Source organism: Coregonus lavaretus, assembly GCF_964263955.1.
Source record: "Coregonus lavaretus genome assembly, chromosome: 38".
NCBI classification, from domain to species: Eukaryota; Metazoa; Chordata; class Actinopteri; order Salmoniformes; family Salmonidae; genus Coregonus; species Coregonus lavaretus.
This window is the reverse complement of record NC_140025.1, coordinates 5099565-5121275: the sequence shown is the minus strand read 5'-3', so window position 1 is coordinate 5121275 and position 21711 is coordinate 5099565. Positions and strand designations below refer to the sequence as shown.

General features: G+C 46.9%; 1 protein-coding gene across 1 annotated transcript in view; it reads right to left on the bottom strand.

The window, feature by feature from the left end:
* Positions 1-130: 130 nt before the first annotated feature.
* LOC311112347 (protein TANC1-like) overlaps positions 131-21711 on the bottom strand; it is a gene marked incomplete at both ends in the record, with an annotated part of 48257 nt that continues 26676 nt past the window's right edge. The window contains 20 exons of the mRNA XM_084155426.1: positions 131-1609; positions 1717-1821; positions 3275-3421; positions 3556-3647; positions 3728-3757; positions 3875-4007; positions 4211-4386; positions 5545-5668; positions 5950-6083; positions 9774-9855; positions 9982-10184; positions 10464-10704; positions 10810-10932; positions 11104-11316; positions 11525-11725; positions 12014-12322; positions 13988-14154; positions 15699-15930; positions 18735-18883; positions 19768-20049. Of these exons, the coding sequence (XP_084011552.1) occupies positions 131-1609; positions 1717-1821; positions 3275-3421; positions 3556-3647; positions 3728-3757; positions 3875-4007; positions 4211-4386; positions 5545-5668; positions 5950-6083; positions 9774-9855; positions 9982-10184; positions 10464-10704; positions 10810-10932; positions 11104-11316; positions 11525-11725; positions 12014-12322; positions 13988-14154; positions 15699-15930; positions 18735-18883; positions 19768-20049 (4622 nt within the window). The remainder of the gene's footprint in view (positions 1610-1716; positions 1822-3274; positions 3422-3555; positions 3648-3727; positions 3758-3874; positions 4008-4210; positions 4387-5544; positions 5669-5949; positions 6084-9773; positions 9856-9981; positions 10185-10463; positions 10705-10809; positions 10933-11103; positions 11317-11524; positions 11726-12013; positions 12323-13987; positions 14155-15698; positions 15931-18734; positions 18884-19767; positions 20050-21711) is intronic.

The following is a 21711-nucleotide window of genomic DNA, read 5'->3' as shown; positions in this document are numbered from 1 at the left end:
GTCAGATTAAGAAATGCACTTTTAAACCGTTCCCTTGCCACCGTTTCTCTGGAATACATATGGTCCATTGTCCAGTAAGTTGTTATGGTGTCTGCACCTGCGTTTGTGCTTGAATGAATGTACGGTCAGTTCAGACGTTGGATTCTATAAAGGAGCGTTTAGGTTTGATGGGTAGGATGGCTGGGTTATCTCTGGTGAGCCCTGCCTGCCGGTGGTTCCCGTCTGGGAACTGGGAGGAGTGCTGTAGGCCTGCAGCTGGACCTGGTCTTGGCTCCCTGTGGTAGAACCTGTCTCCAAACTCCCTGGCCAGGGCCTTGGCCTGAGCCTGTTGGGCCAGGTGTTGGGCCTGAGCCTGGGCCCCGTTGAGCACCTGGAGGGGAGCCTGGCTCTGCAGTGGCTCAGCGTAAGATGACCTCTGCTTGAACTCATTATTCAATCCCTGGATGTTGTCCATAGGGGCCATGCTGTGTCGCTGGTTCTCTAGACCTCCAGGGGAGAGTGGCTGGGAGTGAGGCTGACCTTGCCAGCCCAGTCCAGGTGGGGGCTGCCCCTGGACACGCACTGCCTTGTCCTTCACCCCCATGAAGGGCCGAGGCTTGAGCTCTGGTTTAGCCGGTTTGGGGCGAGGCACGTCGGGCCCCTGAGGCACCTGGGTCCTGCCGCTGTCTGACAGGGTCCCGCTGGAGGCTAGGCTACTGCTAGAGCTGGAGGCCCTCATACTGCCCGTCTGACCACCAGAACGCAGACCGGGGCCAGCCCACCCCCCAGCACCCTCCCTCCTTACCTCCTTACCAACCCCAGGGGTGAGGGACCCAGCCTGGCCGTCCAGCGTGGTGCCGGGGTGGGCTGAGAGCCTGTCTGTTCCCCTAGCCAGGCTGGAGGAGTGGCCCTGGAAGGGCTGGACAGATGAGGAGGAGGAGGAGGAGGAGTGGTGGTGGTTGGCAGGGGTGAGCCCCGGGTGGTGGTCTGTGGAAGAGGAGGGCAGAGGGCTGATGTCGATGCCCAGGCCAGGGCTGGGTCTCAGGGAGGTGGAGATGTGTCTGCCTGGCAGGGGGCTGGAGGGGCCACACAGAGACATAGGCCTGCCCCCTGGTCTGCCCCCTACCTGCAGGGAGTTACAGTGCTGCTGCTGCTTGGTCTTGATGCTTTGGTTCTGTCTAGGATCCTGTAGGACAGGGCCCTGCTTGTCCAGAGACAGGTGGGCCTGTGTGGACCCGTCCGGGGGGGAACCAGGCCTGGGGTCCTGGGGCGCTAAGCCCACCGCGCCTGGTACTGGTGGGAGAGCCCTGTTGGGTCCATAGGGGTTCCTGGGCCTGTTGGGCCCATAGGGGTTCGGTGAGGGCTCTTCCTTTCCCCCTATCTCTTCATAATCATCATCTAGTTCATCCTGGCTCTGTGTATCAGAACTCCTCTCTGTGTCCTGGCTCCTCTCTGTGAGGTCGTCGGGAGTCTGACTGTGTGCTGCTTGGGGGCCCTGTGGTGTGTTGGGGGACTGCTGCTGCTGTTGTTGTTGACACTCGTCCTCCACACGCGTCAGCAGACGGCGGATCTCACGGTTGGTGGGGCAGAGCCGAGACGCCTCGTGGAGGTCGGCTATCGCCGCCGCATACTGCCTGCATGGACACATGAGGTGAACATAGTGTGAAGTGACAAAACTGTTCCCGTACATTGTAGTCCCTCTCTTTATATCAGTATTAACTGAGAACTGGTCTGTACTAACCTGCTGCTCCTCTTGGCTCGTGCTCTGGTGTAGAACGCCTCATACGACTTGGGTTTCAGTTCCAGGGCTTTGGTGGCAAACTCCTCCGCTATTCCAAAGTCCTGTTGAGAAAAAGAGGACAGAAACCCAACTGTGAATTATGAATGTTTACTGTTAAATTCTGTCCACTCTGAATTTCTCACGGAGAACCCAAAACCAACGTCTTAAGGTCATTAGCCAGGGTAATGTGTTTGTGAGTGTTAATGAGTGCAGTGTGAATCCAGCGGGAAGTCTATACAGCGCCACACTTTGCAATTACTGTAAGTGACTGGAATGAGGAATTCAGCGTTGTTTAACTGGAGAATTATTAATCTGTGTGCAGCTCAAAGCAGAGCAGCTTTCTCTCCCAGTGTCTTAATGGATTCTCCAGACGGGTGCTCATAGCTTCTCTCCAACCCGTAAAAAAAAAATAACTCCTTCAATTAGTTGTCGGAAATTATAACTATTGACTCTTACAGGTACAATGCTCAATATAAAATCATTTCTGGGTAACAATTAAGTACCTTCCTGTCATTGTTTTCATAAACATTTTTAAATGAGAAACTAAAATGGCTTCTTAGCAAAGAGCAATTTCTCAAGCAATAATTTTGCTAGGACTGTCTAGGAGTGGTCTGAGTGTAGTGTGGAAATATAAATAAAACACAGGGAAATCATGTTTTTGACTGAGCTGGGCCTTTAATGGTGATTTCATAAACACCTCTAGTGGCCCTCGTGTGCGTGCCTGTACAATATGTCTGTGTGTGTACAGTGTGTGTGTGTGTGCATGCCTGCGTGCACAGTGTATCCATCCATCTCTGGTATGCCTAGAGAGTATGCGGTTGGCTTGTTTTTAAATGAGTTTCCCTGCTTCCCTCATTCCTCTCAGGTGAATATTTAATCAAGCAAACCACAGTGTGATTCCGTTCTTGAGATGGCGGTCGGCATTACACTACAGCCTTGAAATTAACAGCTCTGAATAACTGTTCAATGTTTAATGACAGTATTTACGGCCTCTGTAGTCCCACTCCCCTCCTGTTCTATTCACCTGCAGCATGATGAAATATGGATGATATGTGTGCCTAGCCAGCTCTCTCTCTTCCCCCTGACCCAATTCCCACCAGCAACAACGGAGGGAGGATCCCTTCTTTCCGTGTGTGTGTGAGTGAGTGATTACTCCAGTATATGGGAGAGGATGACCGTATCACATCATAGCATTCTTCCATTACTCATTTGCCTGAGGATGCCATTTGACCACCACCACTCTAGTATAAAATGTTATTATATTGTCTGGTAAAACAAGGGTGTGTTAGATCACTTCCTCCAGGCTACTGAGATGAAGATCTATCCATTATACCTACTGCTATACTATTCTAGATTTCATTCAATGTTAAATTCTATAAAATAGCTAAACGAGTAGTGTGTAGCTATATCAGGCGACGTAATACCTGCAATTCTATTAATAATACCTGCAATTCTATTAATAATACCTGCAATTCTATTAACTGATCGAGTAATGTGTGTGCGTGTGCGTCTCACATTGGTTTTCCTGCGGCAGCGTGACAGGTTGAGGTACAAGGAGACACGGAGCTCTTTCAGGCCCTTCAGGTCGTCTCCGAAGCCGTCTCGGGGGAACTTCCTCAGGGCGGACTGATACCTCTGGGCTGCCTCCTTCATCCTCCCCTTCTGGAGAGAGAGAGAGGGGGGTGGAGGGGGAGGGAGAGATGGAGAGAGAATACAGACATTGATTTGGAGATAGCAGATTCTCTAACTGAACACACTTTCATGACAGACAGTGACATGCATACACATACACTTACCTTATACAGCAGGTTGCCCTCCTCCATGACTTTCTGTAGGAGGATGAGGAGGACGTCTGGTTTGGATGTGGCCATCGCCCACGTAGCATGACCTGATCAAGTGGTAAGAGAACACAGGTTAAACACGCTCACTCACACACACAATGCTGTAAAAGGTATCTAAAGAAAGTACCTGATCGATCATAAGGGGATGTTCTGTAGCCTTTTAGCAGGTAGAAAGCAGTGAAGAGAAAGAGGGGTGAAATACATTATTTTGATAGCAACTTCCTCAAGACCCTGCAGAGGTTTAACACTGACAGATCAGGTCAACTCAACTCACCCAGCTTGGCCCCTTTCTTCAGTAAGGTCACTACTACAGCAGTGTTCCTACAGCCCACAGCCCTCTCCAGAGGCTTCACCCCACTGTGGTCCACATGTTCCACAACTGCACCCTTCTCCACCAGGTACTGAACCTGTGGTTGTAGAGGACACGACAAAACAAACAGCATTTTAAAAGGACAAAGCTGCTGGAGGGAATTTTGCAAATTCAGTACTGTGTTTAAAAAAATCTACAATCTAGGCCAGTTTTAGACAATCTAGGACAGTGGCAGCAAAATCAGAATGATGTCTGTGTATCAATTTTTTCTCCAGTTTGCATTATTAGAAAGAACCGCACCGTCTCTGCGTCACCGTTGAATGCTGCCAGGTCGAGAGGGGTACGTCCGTTCCTGTCAGGGTGGTCTATCTCTGCCCCCCTCTCCACCAGGAGCTGCACCATGGCCTTCTGACCCTTCAGACACGCCCAGCTCAGAGCTGTCTGGCCCTCCTTATCCACAGAGGCTAAAGAGGCGCCTGGAACCAGATCAAAAATAACATGCTCGCTCCACTGCAACTGAGTCTGACATACACTCAGTGGCCAGTTTATTAGGTACACCCATCTAATAATAATAAATAATAATATGCCATTTAGCAGACGCTTTTATCCAAAGCGACTTACAGTCATGCGTGCATGGGTGGTCCCGGGGATCGAACCCACTACCTTGGCGTTACAAGCACCGTGCTCTACCAGCTGAGCTACAGAGGACCACATACTGTGGCTGACCCCCCTTTGCCTCCAGAACAGCCTGAATTCTTCAGGGCATGGAAACGTTGCTCAATTAGTATCAAGGGACCTAACGTGTACCAGGAAAACATTCACCACACCATTACACCACCGCCACCAGCCTGTACTGTTGACACCAGGCAGGATGGGGTCATGGACTCATGCTGCTTACGACAAATCCTGACTCTGCCATCAGCATGACGCACCGGAAACCGGGATTTGTCGGACCAGGCAATGTTGTTCCACTCCTCAATTGTCCAGCCGCTTCTTCTTGTTTTTAGCAGATAGGAGTGGAACCCGGTTTGGTCATATGCTGCAATAGCCCATCCGTGACAAGGACTGACGAGTTGTGCCTTCCAAGATGTCGTTCTGCACACCACTGTTGTACTGCGCCACTATTTGCCTGTTTGTGGCCCGCCTGTTAGCTTGCATGATTCTTGTCATTCTCGTTCGACCTCTCATCGACGAGCTGTTTTTGCCCACAGGACTGCCGCTGACTGGATGTTTTTTGTTTGTCGCACCATTCTCGGTAAACCCTAGACACTGTCGTGCGTGAAAATCCCAAGAGGCCCGCCGTTTCTGAGATACTGGAACCGGTGCGCCTGGCACCGTCGATCATAGTATGCTCAAAGTCACATAGGTCACTAGTTTTGCCCATTCTAACGTTCAATCGAACCATAACTGAATGCCTCGATGCCTGTCTATATAGCAAGCCACGGCCACGTGACTCAATGTCTGTAGGAGCGAACCATTTTCGTGAACGGGGTGGTGTACCTAATAAACTGGCCACTAAGTGTATACTGTATATCTCCAAAATACAAAAAAATATCTTAAATGACACTCTTTCCCCCTTAGTGCAGTGAGAATTACCATGTACCATGATGTGACCCTGACTCTTGACCTCTCACCCTTTGTCAGCAGGAAGTCAGCAGTGCTGAGGTGGCCCTCGCTGGCTGCCACCATCAGCAGACTGCGGCTCTGCTTATCGATGGTGTTAATGTCCACACCGCGCTGCAGCAACAGCTCTGCTACCTGAGAGAGAGAGAGAGAGAGAGAGAGAGAGAGAGAGAGAGAGAGAGAGAGAGAGAGAGAGAGAGAGAGAGAGAGAGAGAGAGAGAGAGAGAGAGAGAGAGAGAGAGAGAGAGAGAGAGAGAGAGAGAGAGAGAGAGAGAGACACACAGAGAGACACACAGAGAGACACACAGAGAGACACACAGAGAGACACACAGAGAGACACACAGAGAGACACACAGAGGCCATCAGTGGTGGCAAATTAGAAGTCTAACAGAAAGACTCATCAGAATGATTCTCACCTGGGGGTGTCCATGCCTGATGCAGCTGAAGAGTGGGACCACCCCCCTACGGTTGGGCTGCTCCGCCCCTGCACCCCTCTCCAGCAGGTAAACACATGTCTCTGTCCTGCCCCGGCCCGCAGCCGCACTCAGAGCTGAGAGAGAGAGAGAGAGACCCAGAACAGTGGTCAACTACCTACTTTACCACTGTGCTCTGAATTAAAGTAATCTTTGTTTTTGTGTTATTGATTGTTTGGAGACAGTTCTAATGTACTTCACTCTAGTAGTTTAGCACTACTGTTGAACAATTAAAGGACACACAGCAAGATTAGAGAGAGTAAGAACTGAACGAGAGTATAATATTGGCAACACATGCAATGTGAGCTGCAGTACACTGTGAACAGAAAACGTCACTGAGTATGACTTTCAAATACTATTTTTAGACTGGCCAGACTTCAGTGGGCCCATATCTCCCTATACTCTCTAGAGAAGCAGGGTCTTAGCTGAGGCTGTCAAAAGTCTTACAGCTGGCCTGGCAGAGAGAGAGACAGATTTGATGGGTATTGGCAACAGCTGGCCCAACCAGCCATCTAGTCCTGGGTATGGAGCATCCATCCAGACAGTATTTACCTCCCAAAAGGTACCCTACTCCCTAATTAGTGCACTACTTTTGACCAAAGCCCATAGTGTTCTTGTCAAAAGTAGTGCACTATATAGGGAATAGGGTGCCATTTGGGACACAACCAGACAGTGCAGACCAGGGAAGCTGAGATCAGACAGGTACTAATGCGGTCCCAGGAAGGCCAAGAAAATCATCAAGGACCTCAGCCACCTGAGCCAAGGCCTGTTCACCCCGCTATCATCTAGAAGGCAGAGAAGGTACAGGTCCATCAAAGCTGGGACCGAGAGACTGACAAACAGCTTCAATCTCCAGGCCATCAGACTGTTAAACAGTCACCACTAGCCGGCCTCCGCCCAGTACCCTGCCCTGAACCTTAGTGACTGTTACTAGCCGGATGCCACCCGGTACTCTACCCTGAACCTTAGAGCCTGCTGCCCTATGTACATTGTCATTGAACACTGGTCACTTTAATAATGTTTAAATACAGTTTTACAAACTTTATATGTATATACTGTATTCTAGTCATGGCTCATTCTGTATAACTACTGCTGTACACACCTTTTCTATTCATATACTGTCCATAACGTCTATTCACACCATCATAGACATATATATTTATAATCTGGACTGACATTGCTCGTCCTGTTATTTCTTAATTCCTTTATTTGTATTTGTTGGATTTGTGTATATTGTTTTGTATTGTTAGGTATTACTGCACTGTGGAGCTAGAAACACAAGCATTTCACTGTGTGTTCAATATGTGTTAAATATGTGTAAGCGACCAATGAAATTGTATTTTATTTTATTTGACGCAGCCTCCTGCTTCACCTTGGCTAGGATGATGAAATACTCACAGGAGAGGTGACATCACCCATCTGGTTCTGGAAGCCAGTGGAGAGGGAATGATGACATGACTGACATCTGTGGGAGCAGTGTAGGGTACGCCCTCCCCATCTGTCCCACCGATGGTTCCACATGAGCACATACGCAATTACAAATCACCTCACTCATTTCATTTCCCTTATCTAATTTCCCTTCACACCAGAGCAAAAAAGTTGAGATAACGAAATACTTTCATAATTAAAAAAATATTGTGGCTATGATATTACATTTTGGAAGACTGTCTTGTGACTCCACACTTCTCAATCTGAGATAAGGCAGACGTGCATCACTGACTCATGAATCAATACACAATTGCGGATTCATGCCTGAACAGCTGTGCTTCTGTTGTCAATGTCAAATATCTGACGAGAGTTTAGAGAAATGTGAGTCTGTTAACCTGGCTGACATGCAGACTACATGCACAGTGAGAGGAGAGCTGTCAGTCAGAGTCAGTTGCTTTAACCAGACAAGGAGTCTGTGGCTTTGGGGTTAAATCCCTGACATGAGAGGACTCATGCCAACAGCACTGTTCAGCTGGTTTGCCAGACCGCCCCAACCAACAGCTGTGTGGTAGAGTCAGTGATGTCACATTAGGTGTGGCCAGAGCCATATATTTAGAAATATGTCTCTGGGTGTGGTCTTCTGTCTGTTTTTGAGTAAGCTGGGTGTGATATGTAAATATCCTGTTGCCGTAAGGTGTGAGTAGGTAAGGCTCCATAGCTCAGTGGTTAGAGCACTGGTCTTGTAAACCAGGGGTCGCGAGTTCAATTCTCGCTGGGGCCTTGATTGTGGAATCAAATGTTTTGATCCAAAAGGGAGGTTTTCATATTGAAAATATACTTTTTGAATAAAGACCAATGAGTTGAATGGGTTGAATGGGGCCAATGAGTTGAATGGGTTGAATGGGGCCAATGAGTTGAATGGGTTGAATGGGGCCAATGAGTTGAATGGCTCCTACAGCTAGTTCACCAACAAGATTAAAAACATGATCCATTGATGCTATCCAGTTCTATCAAGTACTTCCCTACAGTTATAAATACTACTTCTGACAACTCTCACGTATGTCATTGACCTTGATGACAGACACACAGCAGCTACAGATACGATAATTTATCTGCTCCATGTTATTTAATTCACGTACAGTAAACCTTTGGTGTCTCACCCACAGAGGAGGTAGACACAGACAGACAGACAGACAGACAGTAGCAGCCTGCCCTCCAGGGAGAATAACTTAATTCTTCTCCACTAATGAGAAGCCACCAGGCACGGGAACACATTTGCATAGAGAGAGGACAATTTCACAGGCAGAAGTACTCAAGGATTTCTTTCACCGAATAGATTGGAAGTGAAAATCATTCAGCATACAGTAGATTATCAAGATTCTCTACCATGGAAGGATTTGTCGATGTGAAATAAATATTTATAAAATGAAACAAATCCTAGACTGAATGGTAAACCCAAACAATAAAACAAACAAAGGCCATTGACATTTCACTATTGTTTATTTTATCACCTAGTCAGGTCTCTGTAATCAACCTAAATCCATGATTTCCTTCAATTTACCTCTAAATAGCCTATTTTGTATTCTATATTTGCATCTGCCAGGTTATTTTCATTCAGGATTGACTTCCAAATGTTGGTACCAGTAGCCAGCAATTGTATGTATGCTTCCAATTGGCAGTGGTTGAGTGCTGTCTATCCCCCAGCCTATGTATTTACTGAGAGCCACAGAAACACCAATGATTGTATTAGAGTATAATGGATATAAGAATCAAGCCAGGTTGAACATCCTTTTAGGAGATGGAGGTAATACCTTCTGATATCTACACCAGCTTCTTTGTAAGAGTTTCATAATCTAATAACACCAGACTTTTCTTTATATTTTAGTCATTTCACAGACGCTCTTTTCCAGAGCGACTTACAGGAGTAATTAAGGTTAGGTGCCTTGCTCAAACTGTTAACACCACCGCCGCTTAAATCTTCAGCAGAGTCAGTCAGTGTAACCTGCCATCTTAAGTATTGGTTAAAAGTAGCTCAAGTACTGTACACTCTTCAAGCCTCTCTTCCCCAGTGAGCTCACCTACATCTATGAGTCCAGAACAAGCACCTGGGCTCAATATCACTTCGCTTGCATCCTATGCTACAGTAAACAGTAAATGTACAGTGGGCAAGTGGAGACCTGAGAAGCTCACTAGGAAGTGAATAACAACAAATTATCTCTGCTGGTAAAACAAACGCTAACCACCACCTTTGGAGAGGCAGCGAAAACAAGCTAGATTAAAAAGAGTATGAGGAAGTAATATAAACATTATTATATAGACAAAGGTAAAGTGCACTGTACCAGTCTCTCCCCAGAGAGTGTCGGGAGCATCTATCTGCACAGCCAAATCTTCATCTTTCAGCTCCAGTAAGCTCTTCACAACCTGACAATGAGACAATATTATGCACAATAATTATACACGCTAACTATTATAAGCAATCCACAAAGGTTGAATCTGAAGAGAGCGTACAGTGTGTGTGTTCGTGAGTGTGTGTATGCAGTAGCCTACGTGCGTGTGTCCCATGCTGCAGGTGGCGGTCAGGGCCTGTTGTAGGACTTGGCCCTTCACACTGCTCTTCACACCGTGCTGCTGTTGGCCCTCAGGGGCCTCTGTGGGGCCCCAGTCCTGGCTCAGCAGGTAGTGGATTATGTCTGGGTGGCCTCTCAAACCAGCATGGACCAGGGCACACTGACCACTCTTATCTACATGGCCTACCTAGAGGGAGAAACACTGATCAATCAATCAATTCATCTAATGTATTTATACAGCCCTTTCAACATCAACAGTTGTCACAAACATATTTACCGTAACCTAGCCTAAACCCCAAAGAGCAAACAGAAGCAAATAATGATGATACATGACTATAAGTTATAACTTATGAAACAGTGAAGCTGGGCAACAACAACAGCAGATCAACTTCCAATTTGATTGTCTATTTGGTTGAATTGTCAACAAGTTGAGATAACGGCGTGGGACTAACAACTGACCACTGACCTTGGCTCCCTTCTTACAGAGCAGGCTGACCAGTCCTGTGTGTCCTGCTGCGGCGGCCAGACAGAGGGGGGTCATGCCGCTGTCCGAGGTGCCGTCTATGGGCGCCCCCATCTCCAGCAGCAGGGACACCATCTCAAGGTGACCCAGGTGGGCGTGCACACCCAGCACAGGGGAACGGCCGAGCACCTCGGAACGCCCGCTCACACTCGCCCCGCCCAGCATCAGCAGACGACTCACCTGTAGGTACAAAAAATGTTAAAGGTGTGCGTATGTGTACGTGCGTGCATGCGTGTGAGTCTCACCTTTATATTGGGTGTGCAGAGGTGGGTGTGTGTGTCTCACCTTGACGTTGGGTGTGTAGAGGTTTCTGAGGGAGGCCAGGGCGGCAGAGAGGCTGTCTGTGCTACAGCTCACCCACAGAGCCTGCAGAACACTGGAGGACACACCCGTCCTCTTACTCTGACCCTGAGAGAGAGGGAGCCAGAGACAGGGAGAGAGAGAGACTGGTTTAATACTTCCATAACACACCATCGACCTCCCCCCAGTGTATGAGGGGAAGAGGAAGGCGAGACAGGCTACTGTCCTGTAATATTTTAACATCCCATTAGTAGTCCATTCAGACATACTAGCTGGTACCTTGAAGATGTGTGCTTTCAGGATATGATGTCCCAGCTCCATGGTCTGCTGTCGGTTCAGCTTGCCCTCCTGTCTGGAGAACATGAAGGCCAACAGAGCATGGCCACTCCTGGGGTCACAGAGGAAGTCGGTGCTCTCTCCGTCCGCCCTCCACACTAGCCACTCTCTAAAGGAGGGATGGAAGAGCATGCGGGTGCCGTCCCTGCGCCTCAGCTAGAGATTACAAGATTAGACAGCGTTGTTGTCATAAATCTACATGTTTCTGAGGTAGTTACTATATCATCACTGGGAGCCAAGTGCAACTCCCACAGAGTGAACGTAACTCAATGCAATGATTGTATCCTACTTCCTGGCCTACTTCCTGATCTAGCTAACAACGTATGGCCGTATCTCAATAGTCTTTCACATATTATCTCCTCACCAGGACGCAGGCCAGGGTCTCCAGGCGTTGTTGGAAGTCCTCCCAGGACATCTCTCCTCTGACACCCCCAGCATTCAGCGCCCGGAACAGCTGCTCGTCCGTCAGCGGGTGTAACGAGGCCAGCACCACGTTGAGTACGGGCAGCACCCGCTCAAAGGTTTGGTCCCCTTCGAACCCCGCATGGCACTGCAGCAGGTACACCTGATGATGAAGAGGCCCACAATGGAAATAAGTCTGTTGACTTGATTGTGTTTTTAATTCTCAACTATTTTTGATGTGTGTTGTACTCCCATGGCTAGAGCAACTCTATGGGCCGGTATCCCAGGCACAGATTAAGCTTAGTTGGACAAAAAACTATTTCAATGGAGATTCTCTACTGACCATGCTTTTTAGTCTAGGACTAGACTTAATCTGTGTCTGGGAAACCGGCCCTACATGTATTTTACATTTGCCAAACATTTGTCAAATAAAATTAATTAATTCAGTCACCTCAGCCAGAGAGACGGGCACTACCATGTAGTTGCCTCCCTTGAGGACCAGGTGGGCCCTCTGGAACAGGTCCAGGGTCAGTTTGATGTAGAGGAAGGAGCCCTGGCTGCGAGAGGCCAGGTGGGTGTTGAACTTGCTGAGGAGGAGGGGGTCGGGGATGGTGCCGTTGGGCGTGGTGACGTTGGCGGCAATCTCGGGGCTGACGATGACACGGTGTTGGATGTAGTCGCTAAGGTCCCCTCCGATCTCGCTGCTCTCTGGGAAGTCATCCAGTGAGAGTCTGGAGAAGGGTAGGAGGGTGGTGATCTCCTGGGGAGACAGGAAACAGCGATTATATTGTAGAATTGTATATGCTGTGGATTTATGGGCCTCCTGGAGTGCACTGTACAACATCAGAACCGTATATCATATACTGCATTCTCAATCAAAGTGTACTGTAGCGTGGTTATCGCTCAGAGTTGAACTTAGTCCACACACAATACAACCATGAGCCCAGGAGCACACCGCAACTTCCCACCCAAGAGTCTGCAGTACAAAATCAATACAATACAACACAGTCCAATTCTATCCTGCAGCTCCTGCCTCACAGCAGAGATAACCCTTTGTTCTAGTTGTGACAGGTAACTTGAAAGACAAAAAACACTGAATAATACAAGTGATGATGAGAACAGTGTTGGCTCACTATGGTGGTACAGTATGTGCCAGGACAACAGATGAGTCAGGGAAAAGATATCACCCATCACGTCTCTTCAAGCTGCTGCTTTTTTTGTAGGATCTTAATTTGACCAGTATTCTCACAGCAAAATAATCCTGCAGCAACAGGGTTTGAACGTTTAGTCCATAATGTTGCTTGATTGGTGGTTAGGCAAAAATTTGCTGGACAAAATGAGGCTACATGAAAAGTGCAATACTATTAATATAACCGTGTTTTAGTGCGGGTTTTCAGTGAAGTCTTATCTGCATTTCCTGTGGTGCATGAAAATTCTCAGCACTAAAGGAGTGATCAAATTAAGATCCTACATCTATATATAGGGAATAGGGTGCCATTTGGGATGAAACCACTGACTCTCATTCTGCCAGCTTTCTCACTGAATCACATCAAAGCTCTTCAGATGACAGATGCCATCAGAAATGGTGACGTTTGAGCCAAGAAAAGAAAATTACAGCCATAAACGAATAAATAAAACGCAATACCTAAGTTATTATGAAATTATTATTGCTGTTTCATTTCCTTGCTGTGCATGCACGATTTTATTAAAGTGCGGTGATCTGACGATTTCACAGTGCCCTGGTTGCATAGCAACCACTATGGGACCGTGCCTAAAACAGGATATTGGCAACTTCCTGTGAAAGGACCAATGGGGAGAGGAGAGAGGATAGAGAGCAGGCAGGGGGATCAACGTCTAACATCCCTTGCCAACACACTCACACACACTCATGCACGCACGCACACACTGTAGCGGCCTGTGGTGTCCTCAGCACTCCTGTTACGTAACGTCAGGCAGGCTCCCAGGGGCATTACGGCCCGGAGTGGTAATCCAGGAGGATTATGGGAAGTCTGCGTTAGGCAGATGTGTCAGGCCGGCCGCTCAGCTCATCCGGAGGGATCAGTGGCCAGCCAGCAGGCTGGAGGAAACCACAGCCAACGGGCCCTGGTGGAGTAAGCTGACCAGCTAGACTGAGCTACTGTACCTCTGGGACAGACCAGCAAAGCAATACTGTATGAGACACACAAATGAAGGCCAGAGAACTATGGGTAAATCCAGATTTACTAAGCTTCTTTTAGTTAAAGTGTAGCAGGAGAAAGTGAGACCTGAATCAGAGACTCGAACCATAGCTCCTACGGTGCACAAACGAGAGACTAACAGACTGTACTGTACCACAAAAGCCTGGATCCCTGGGTAGAGGCAATGCATCACTCACATACACTGGTTACGATAGTTTATCTTTGCTTTGTGACTGTCCTCTCCTCACCAGCAGGCAGGTCCTGACAGTGACCAACAGTTTGAGCCAGGAGGGGAACTTGGAGATTATCTTGGTGATGAAGGAGGCGATGGTGTCTCCGTAGTCCGGCTTGTGGAACTCTGCCTCGTTCAGACCATCGACCAGAAGGATGAAGTCTTCTTCCGGGATCTTGCTTTCTACACAGGAGAACAGAGGGGTGGTGGAGAGGGAGAAAGGGGGAAGATGGGAGAGGAGAGAGCGAGAGAGAGAACAAGTACATAAGATGTGGCAATAATTTAAGTAGGTTTAGAATGCAAATGTAACGCACATAACTTTTGCGTTCCAAACTTATTTTGAAATACTGTACATGCCGCAGCAACTGTTTGAATTGATATGGTTGAATTCCACAATGGCAATTGTTTTTTGTTGCATTGTCAAAATGCCACCCTTAATGTCAGAAAATAAGAAAGGGGAGTTGGTTGTGGTACTCAATGAGAATATCAGCTGAAAAACCACAGTGCAGGCAGGAGGTAAGAGATCGACGTGTGCAGGCTCTGGAATATCTAACCTTGGGTCCGTCCAAAATGGTACCATATTCCCTATGTAGTGCCCTACTTTAGACCAGAGCCCTGCTTCCATTCCCCTTTCCCCTTTTATACACAATGAGTCATGTCACAGAGGGACCTCAGATGGAGGGTGAGAACACCAGTCACCTCTCCTCAGTCTCCTGTATGGGCCCTCATCATAGCAACCATTACTTTTAATAAGACAGGAGAGGGGTGATCACAGAGGCATATCTATCCTGTTCCAGTCTACCTGAGCGGGTCGATACAGCCCAATACAGCCGTTCCTGGCTGTGTGGCTCTTACATCACTCTCATACACTCTGCCACAGTCATCCCCATCTCTACTAATCCACATCATAAAGACGGAGGACATGTTGATTCCTCTATAACGAGCCAGTGGTGGAGGCTACTGAACTAACAACCTATTGATTAGGCTGACTGGCTACTCTATCATGAGATAGACTGAGACACACTGGCTTTTACCAGAGATGGTCTATTACGTTGATATGGCCTTTGCTGTTATGACCTTGCAAGTCCTGCCCTCTTGTTTTTCCTATACAGTAAGAATAATACATTGGATTAAAGCACTGAGTCTGCGTTTACACAGGCAGCCCAATTCTGATCTTTTGCCCAATTATTGGCAAAAGTACTGATCTGATTGGTCCATAGACTCATTAGTGGAAAAATATCAGAATTTGGCTGCCTGTGTATAAGCAGCCTTATAATGCTGATCATTGCTAAAATACTGCATTTTCAGATTTTGTTTTGTTTTACTAATTGGTCTTTTGACTAATCAGATCAGCTATTTTTCAAACAAATGGGCAAAATATCAAAATTGGGCTGCCTGTGTAAATGCAAACTTAGGGATATTGATTGATATGGATACTGGCACAGAGAAAAAGGTTGTCGTTTGAAGTTATGTTGTTTTTTAAGTTCAAATTGTGTCACGGTCTGTAGCGTTTTTAATCAGTGACCTTGTTATCCCAAAATGATCTAGGAGCCCACCAGGGAGTCCTAATCAACTGTTTCAGGGGGCACATGGCAATTTGGCTAACTGTAGGGGGAGGAGGGGGGTAGGAGCTGCAGGTGTTACACATACAAAAGTTGATGAAGGGGGTGGGGGGTTTTGAAGCATGGGTGAGAACATGGAGGCTGCAGGAGTAAGTTAGTAGCTACCCTTGCGCAGGTTGACGAGGGGCTCCAGGACTCCCCTGCGGAAGGCAGCGATGGGGTCCTGGACACAGGAGCGCAGACTGAGCATGCTCTGTATATGATGTTCCTTTAGCAGTAGCTCCCTGTAGCCGCTGAGCTGTGGTGCTCTGGACAGCAGGGCGGCGACACTGTGGACAAACTCTGGGACCAGGCAGGTGTAGGTGTTGTCAGCCTGGCAGAAGTGGTAGGCCACCACCTGGAGAGAGAGAGAGAGAGAGAGAGAGAGAGAGAGAGAGAGAGAGAGAGAGAGAGAGAGAGAGAGAGAGAGAGAGAGAGAGAGAGAGAGAGAGAGAGAGAGAGAGAGAGAGAGAGAGAGAGAGAGAGAGAGAGAGAGAGAGAGAGAGAGAGAGAGAGAGAGAGAGAGAGAGAGAGAGAGAGAGAGAGAGAGAGAGAGAGAGAGAGAGAATTAGGCCAATAGAGAGAGAGAATTAGGCCAATATCTGCTAATTATCAAAATCCAGAAAAGAGCCGTTAAATTCTATAACCACTTAAAAGGAAGCGATTCCCAAACCTTCCATAACAAAGCCATCACCTACAGAGATATGAACTTGGAGAAGAGTCCCCTAAGTAAGCTTGTCCTGGGGCTCTGTTCACAAACACAAACAGACCCCACACAGCCCCAGGACAACAACAACAACAACACAACTAGACCCAACCAAATCATGAGAAAACAAAAAGAGAATTACTTGACACATTGGAAAGAACAAACAAAAAAACTGAGCAAACTAGAATGCTATTTGGACCTAAACAGAGAGTACACAGTGGCAGAATACCTGACCACTGTGACTGACCCAAACTTAAGGAAAGCTTTGACTATTTACAGACTCAGTGAGCATAGCCTTGCTATTGAGAAAGGCCGCCGTAGGCAGACCTGGCTCTCAAGAGAAGACAGGCTATGTGCACACTGCCCACAAAATGAGGTGGAAACTGAGCTGCACTTCCTAACCTCCTGCCAAATGTATGACCATATTAGAGACACATATTTCCCTCAGATTACAGCGATCCACAAAGAATTCGAAAACAAACCCAATTTTGATAAACTCCCTTATCTACTGGGTGAAAAACCACAGTGTGCCATCACAGCTGCAAGATTTGTGACCTGTTGCCACAAGAAAAGGGCAACCAGTGAAGAACAAACACCATTGTAAATACAACCCATATTTATGTTTATTTATTTTCCCATTTGTACTTTAACTATTTGCACATTGTTACAACACTGTATATATACATACTATGACATTTGAAATGTCTTTATTCTTTTGAAACTTCTGAGTGTAATGTTTACTGTTAATATTTATTGTTTATTTCACTTTTGTTTACTATCTACTTCACTTGCTTTGGCAATGTTAACACACGTTTCCCATGGCAATAAAGCCCTTAAATTGAAATTGAAATTGAATTGAGAGAGAGAGAGAGAGAGAGAGAGAGAGAGAGAGAGAGAGAGAGAGAGAGGCCCCCCCTAACTGAGCACTTCAATAATGCTTTTTCAACCCGTTTTGAACGCAATGAGTGTCTTGAACTTTCCAGAGAAGTAAACCCTCAACCAACTTTGAATATCTCCATCTCACAAATCAGCATTTGTTTCTCTACATGAGGCTAAAGTGTCTGCGATGAGTTGCTAATTAACAGATTGGCTAATCAAGCAGCCATGACGGATCCACTTGACGCAACAGGGCAGAGATGTCAAGAGTAAACACACTCTTCCTAAGAAACAAAAACCGACAGGACTGCGGTCTTCGGAACTCGAGGGTCTGATGTGGAATCTGCAACCAAAAGGACATGATCAACTGCGGTAACCATAAAAGGTAATACTACTCACAGCAGTCATACTTTTTAATGATTCACCATATCAGTAATGAGATGAACATACAGCTAACAGAACCATCTTGTTAATTTAGTTGAGGATGGAGAAGTATCCATACACCCAGCGGTCATCTTTAATTCAGGAACTCATCAAAAGGGCAAAACCTCCACAAACAGATGGATGCCAAACACAGTCAGTCAGAAACCTCCTCCAGTTGCCTTGGAACCCAATTTGTCCAACTAAACCCTCCCTCTTAATACTACTAGGTGAAGCTGCAATTATCTCCATCTCTTCATCTCTGAGACCAATTATAGAGGAATTAGGAGGTGGTCTATTGGCAGTGATTCAAGAAACAAGACTACGAGACCATGGGGCTATAAAGTTCTATCTGCGCAAAGCAGAGTTCTGAGATATTGAGCATTAATGTTTTCACATCCCAGATCTCAGAAGTGTTTTGTAGTGAATTCTTCTTTCATAACCCATTAAGGTCCTCACCTTAAAGGTACCTAAAGTGCAGAGTTTCAAAATACTAAGACATTCGTAAATCAGTTTTTAGGGGGGTGCAATCACATATAGAACCTTATGGCTCTGAAATGTCAATCTGAAAGGTTCTATCTGGCACAGAATGTTACAATTATTTACATTTCAATAGAAAAGTACCGACATTGAATGATTAAGTTAAGAGAACAAACACCCTTCCTCCTTTCTAATCACATCATCAACTATATTAATTCATGTTCATCACACATTTGTTAAAGCGATAGTTCCTTAAAATGACAAATCCACTATATCCTATGGATAAGTAGCAACATTAGCTCTGGATGAGTAAAGTGACATATTTTTCGGGTCTCTGACACCCAAAGTCAGTAAACCACTTTGCTAGTTATCAATAACATGTGGTAAGTTTAATACTGTAGAATAAGACAAAAACAGCAATGCGTCTCCTAAGGGCCTTAAACATGCTTTAAGGTACCTGTATTTATTAGTTTTGTGTGTGTGTGTGTGTGTGTGTGTGTGTGGGGGGGGGGGGGGGGGGTGTGTGTATGTGTATGTGTGTGTGTGTGTATGTGTGTATGTGTGTGTGTGTGTATGTGTGTGTGTGTGGGGGGGGGGGGGGGGGGGGGGGGTGTGTGTGTGTGTGTGTGTGTGTGTGTGCGTTCAAGGGTGCGTGCAGACGTGTGTGTAGCTCATCGTACCTTGCTGGCCAGGCGTTTGACAGCCTCGTCTCTGTGTCTGTGTGCCTCTGGTGTCCCGGGGCAGGTTGTTTGGCTGGGCTGGGGGTCTGTGATAGGGGTGCTGGACTGGGGCGGCTGTTTGGAGGCTCCGTCTGTCCCCCTATCCCCACCTGCAAGACGGACACAGCAAGGTGACACGTGGACTGTCACTTCTTTTTCATGAGAAGTTCGAGGAGAATAACAATCATTCAATTAGATATTTTTTTGAAAACGTATCGCCCTATCAGGACCAGCACTCCTGACTAGAAAAAAATCATATTTTTCTTGTGCTGTGACTACGTGAGAGCATGTTAAAAGCATCATTGTGGGCTGGTTTCCATAATGGGTCCAAACATACCTCCAGTAAACAATGCTAATTCAATAAAGCCCTGAGTCACAATGGCAAATCACTTCAGTCTCCGTCAGGCATTTATCATAATGCATTATAACTAGGTCAAAGCAGATTCCTACTCTTAACCTAAATGATGTCATTACTTCATGTCATTACTGCCGTGCTGTATGGTGCACTGTATCAATTTGCTGGATGGGGACCGAGAAAATTATACGCAGTATGCATTCACGATCATTGATGGTGGGAGAAAAGTGCGGTACTGTACCTAGCTACTGACGTAGCAATGCTTGCGTTTGTGTAACATCAATCACCACACAATGTCATAGCTTTCAGGGACAGAGCTTTCAAAGGTTTTATTCCTGTGGCTCATCCGCTAGGACCAAAATATCTGATGAACCCTGATACTTGAGAGTGACGGCTCTGAAAAAGTATGACTGATCTCAAGGTAGACGGGTTGGCTTGCCTATTAGAAAATGGTTAAACTCATAATGAAAAATGTAAACGTTTAAATCACCCTTCGCTGAAGGGAACCCATTCGTCCTTCCCTTCTGGGGCACAGGGAACTGGCAGCTTCCTCAAAAAAGTGCTGTTGCATCTCAAGAGGTTCATCCTATTTATAATTTCAAACAAAGTACCTCCAGAGAAGGGAAGTTTGCCTCTTACTTTTGGGGGAGGTGCAGGGGCTCTGGGTGGGGACCTGTTGCATGTGGCCCCCATGACAGCTGAGAGCCACCAGTCGCGAGACGATGGCCGTCTTGCCGAAGCCCACATCGCCGACGATAACGGCCCCACGGCCCTCGCAGGTGTCACTCTTCCTTAGGACCTCCTCTAGCCGCTGGAACAGCCAATCACGGCCTTGGAAAGGTGCATCCGTGGAGACTGCGGGAACCTCAAACAACAACGGCTTCAGCATGATGTCGCCTGACTTGAAGGGAGCGAAGCGCGCTGGACAAAGAGAAAAGAGAGAACACGGGGGTTACTAACATGACTTTCTCTTCATTTTAAAGAGTATTGTGGTATCCAACAATAATATAGTTGTGTATTGTGTTGTAACACAATAATTGCATGCACGAAGGCAGGGTCTCAGTCAGGGTCTCAACTTACTGTTGAGCGTGTTATGATATGGGGTGAAGGTTAGTGTTAGGACATAATATCCAGGATACACTTCCACACTCCATCCCCCAGGTGGCAGTAACCGGGTCTAGATGCTGAGCTTTGATAAGCACATCAGGTGCTGCCAATAAGAGGATCGTCAGTCAGAGTGCCAGTTTGGAGAGCCGTGAGGCTGCTTGTTGGTTTGGTGGCCATGAGGCCTTTCATTTGGTTTTGAATCTTTAGCTTAGGCATGCCTGTTTGTAGTTTTCCTTTTTGTATATATTTGTTCCCGTCACCATCTGAACATAATAATCCGCTTGGGCTTGTCGACCCAAAGGAGTCAACACTGAGCTAGCCCTGGACCTAAGGTAAGGTTGCTGTCTCCCTGGGCACGTGTATCCAACACGGTCCTCAAACGCTGATTTCTCACAAAAATGCACACATTCATTCAGGTTACAGACCATGCAACTAGGCCTAGGACCCCTAGACTTAGCGAGTGCAACAACATTAGCAGGCTAGTTAATCGGTTTCGTATCAAGCGTTAGTTAGAATAGTAGAATACACAAGGTGCAATTTAGAAATTTGGTTGTGCATCAGCAGTTTTCCTCTTGTTATGTCAGTCACTGACAGTCACTTAATTAGGCCATGTCAGCTAAACATTTGTAGATTGGTAAGGTAGTCTACCCAGCTATCTAAACCTGTAGTAATCATGACCGAATTACCGACCGGGTACGAAGGGCACGAAGGTCCCTGACCTCCATTGGGCCCCCATTGATTTTATTAGTCACGCTCACTCAGATACACTATATATACATGGACACCCCTTCAAATTAGTAGATTCGGCTATTTCAGCCACACCCGTTGCTGACAGGTGTATAAAATCAAGCACACAGCCATGCAATCTCCATAGACAAACATTGTCAGTAGAATGGCCTTACCGAAGAGTTCAGTGAACTTCAACTTGGCACCGTCATAGGATGCCACCTTTCCAACAAGTCAGTTCATCAAATTTCTGCCCTGCTAGAGCTGCCCCGGTCAACTGTAAGTGCTGTTATTATGAAGTGGAAATGTCTAGGAGCAACAACGGCTCAGCCGCGAAGTGGTAGGCCACACAAGCTCACAGAACGGGGCCGCCGAGTGCTGAAGTGCATAGCGCATACAAATCGTCTGTCCTCGGTTGCAACACTCACTACCGAGTTCCAAACTGCCTCTGGAAGCAATGACAGCACAATAACTATTTGTCGGGAGCTTCATGAAATGGGTTTCCATGGCCGAGCAGCCACACACAAGCCTAAGATCACCATGCGCAATGCCAAGCATCGGCTGGAGTGGTGTAAAGATCGCCGCTATTGGACTCTTGAGGAGTGGAAACGTGTTCTCTGGAGTGATGAATCACACTTCAGCATCTGGCAGTCCGATGGACGAATCTGGGTTTGGCGGATGCCAGGTGAACGCTACCTGACCGAATGCATAGTGCCAACTGTAAAGTTTGGTGGAGGAGGAATAATGGTC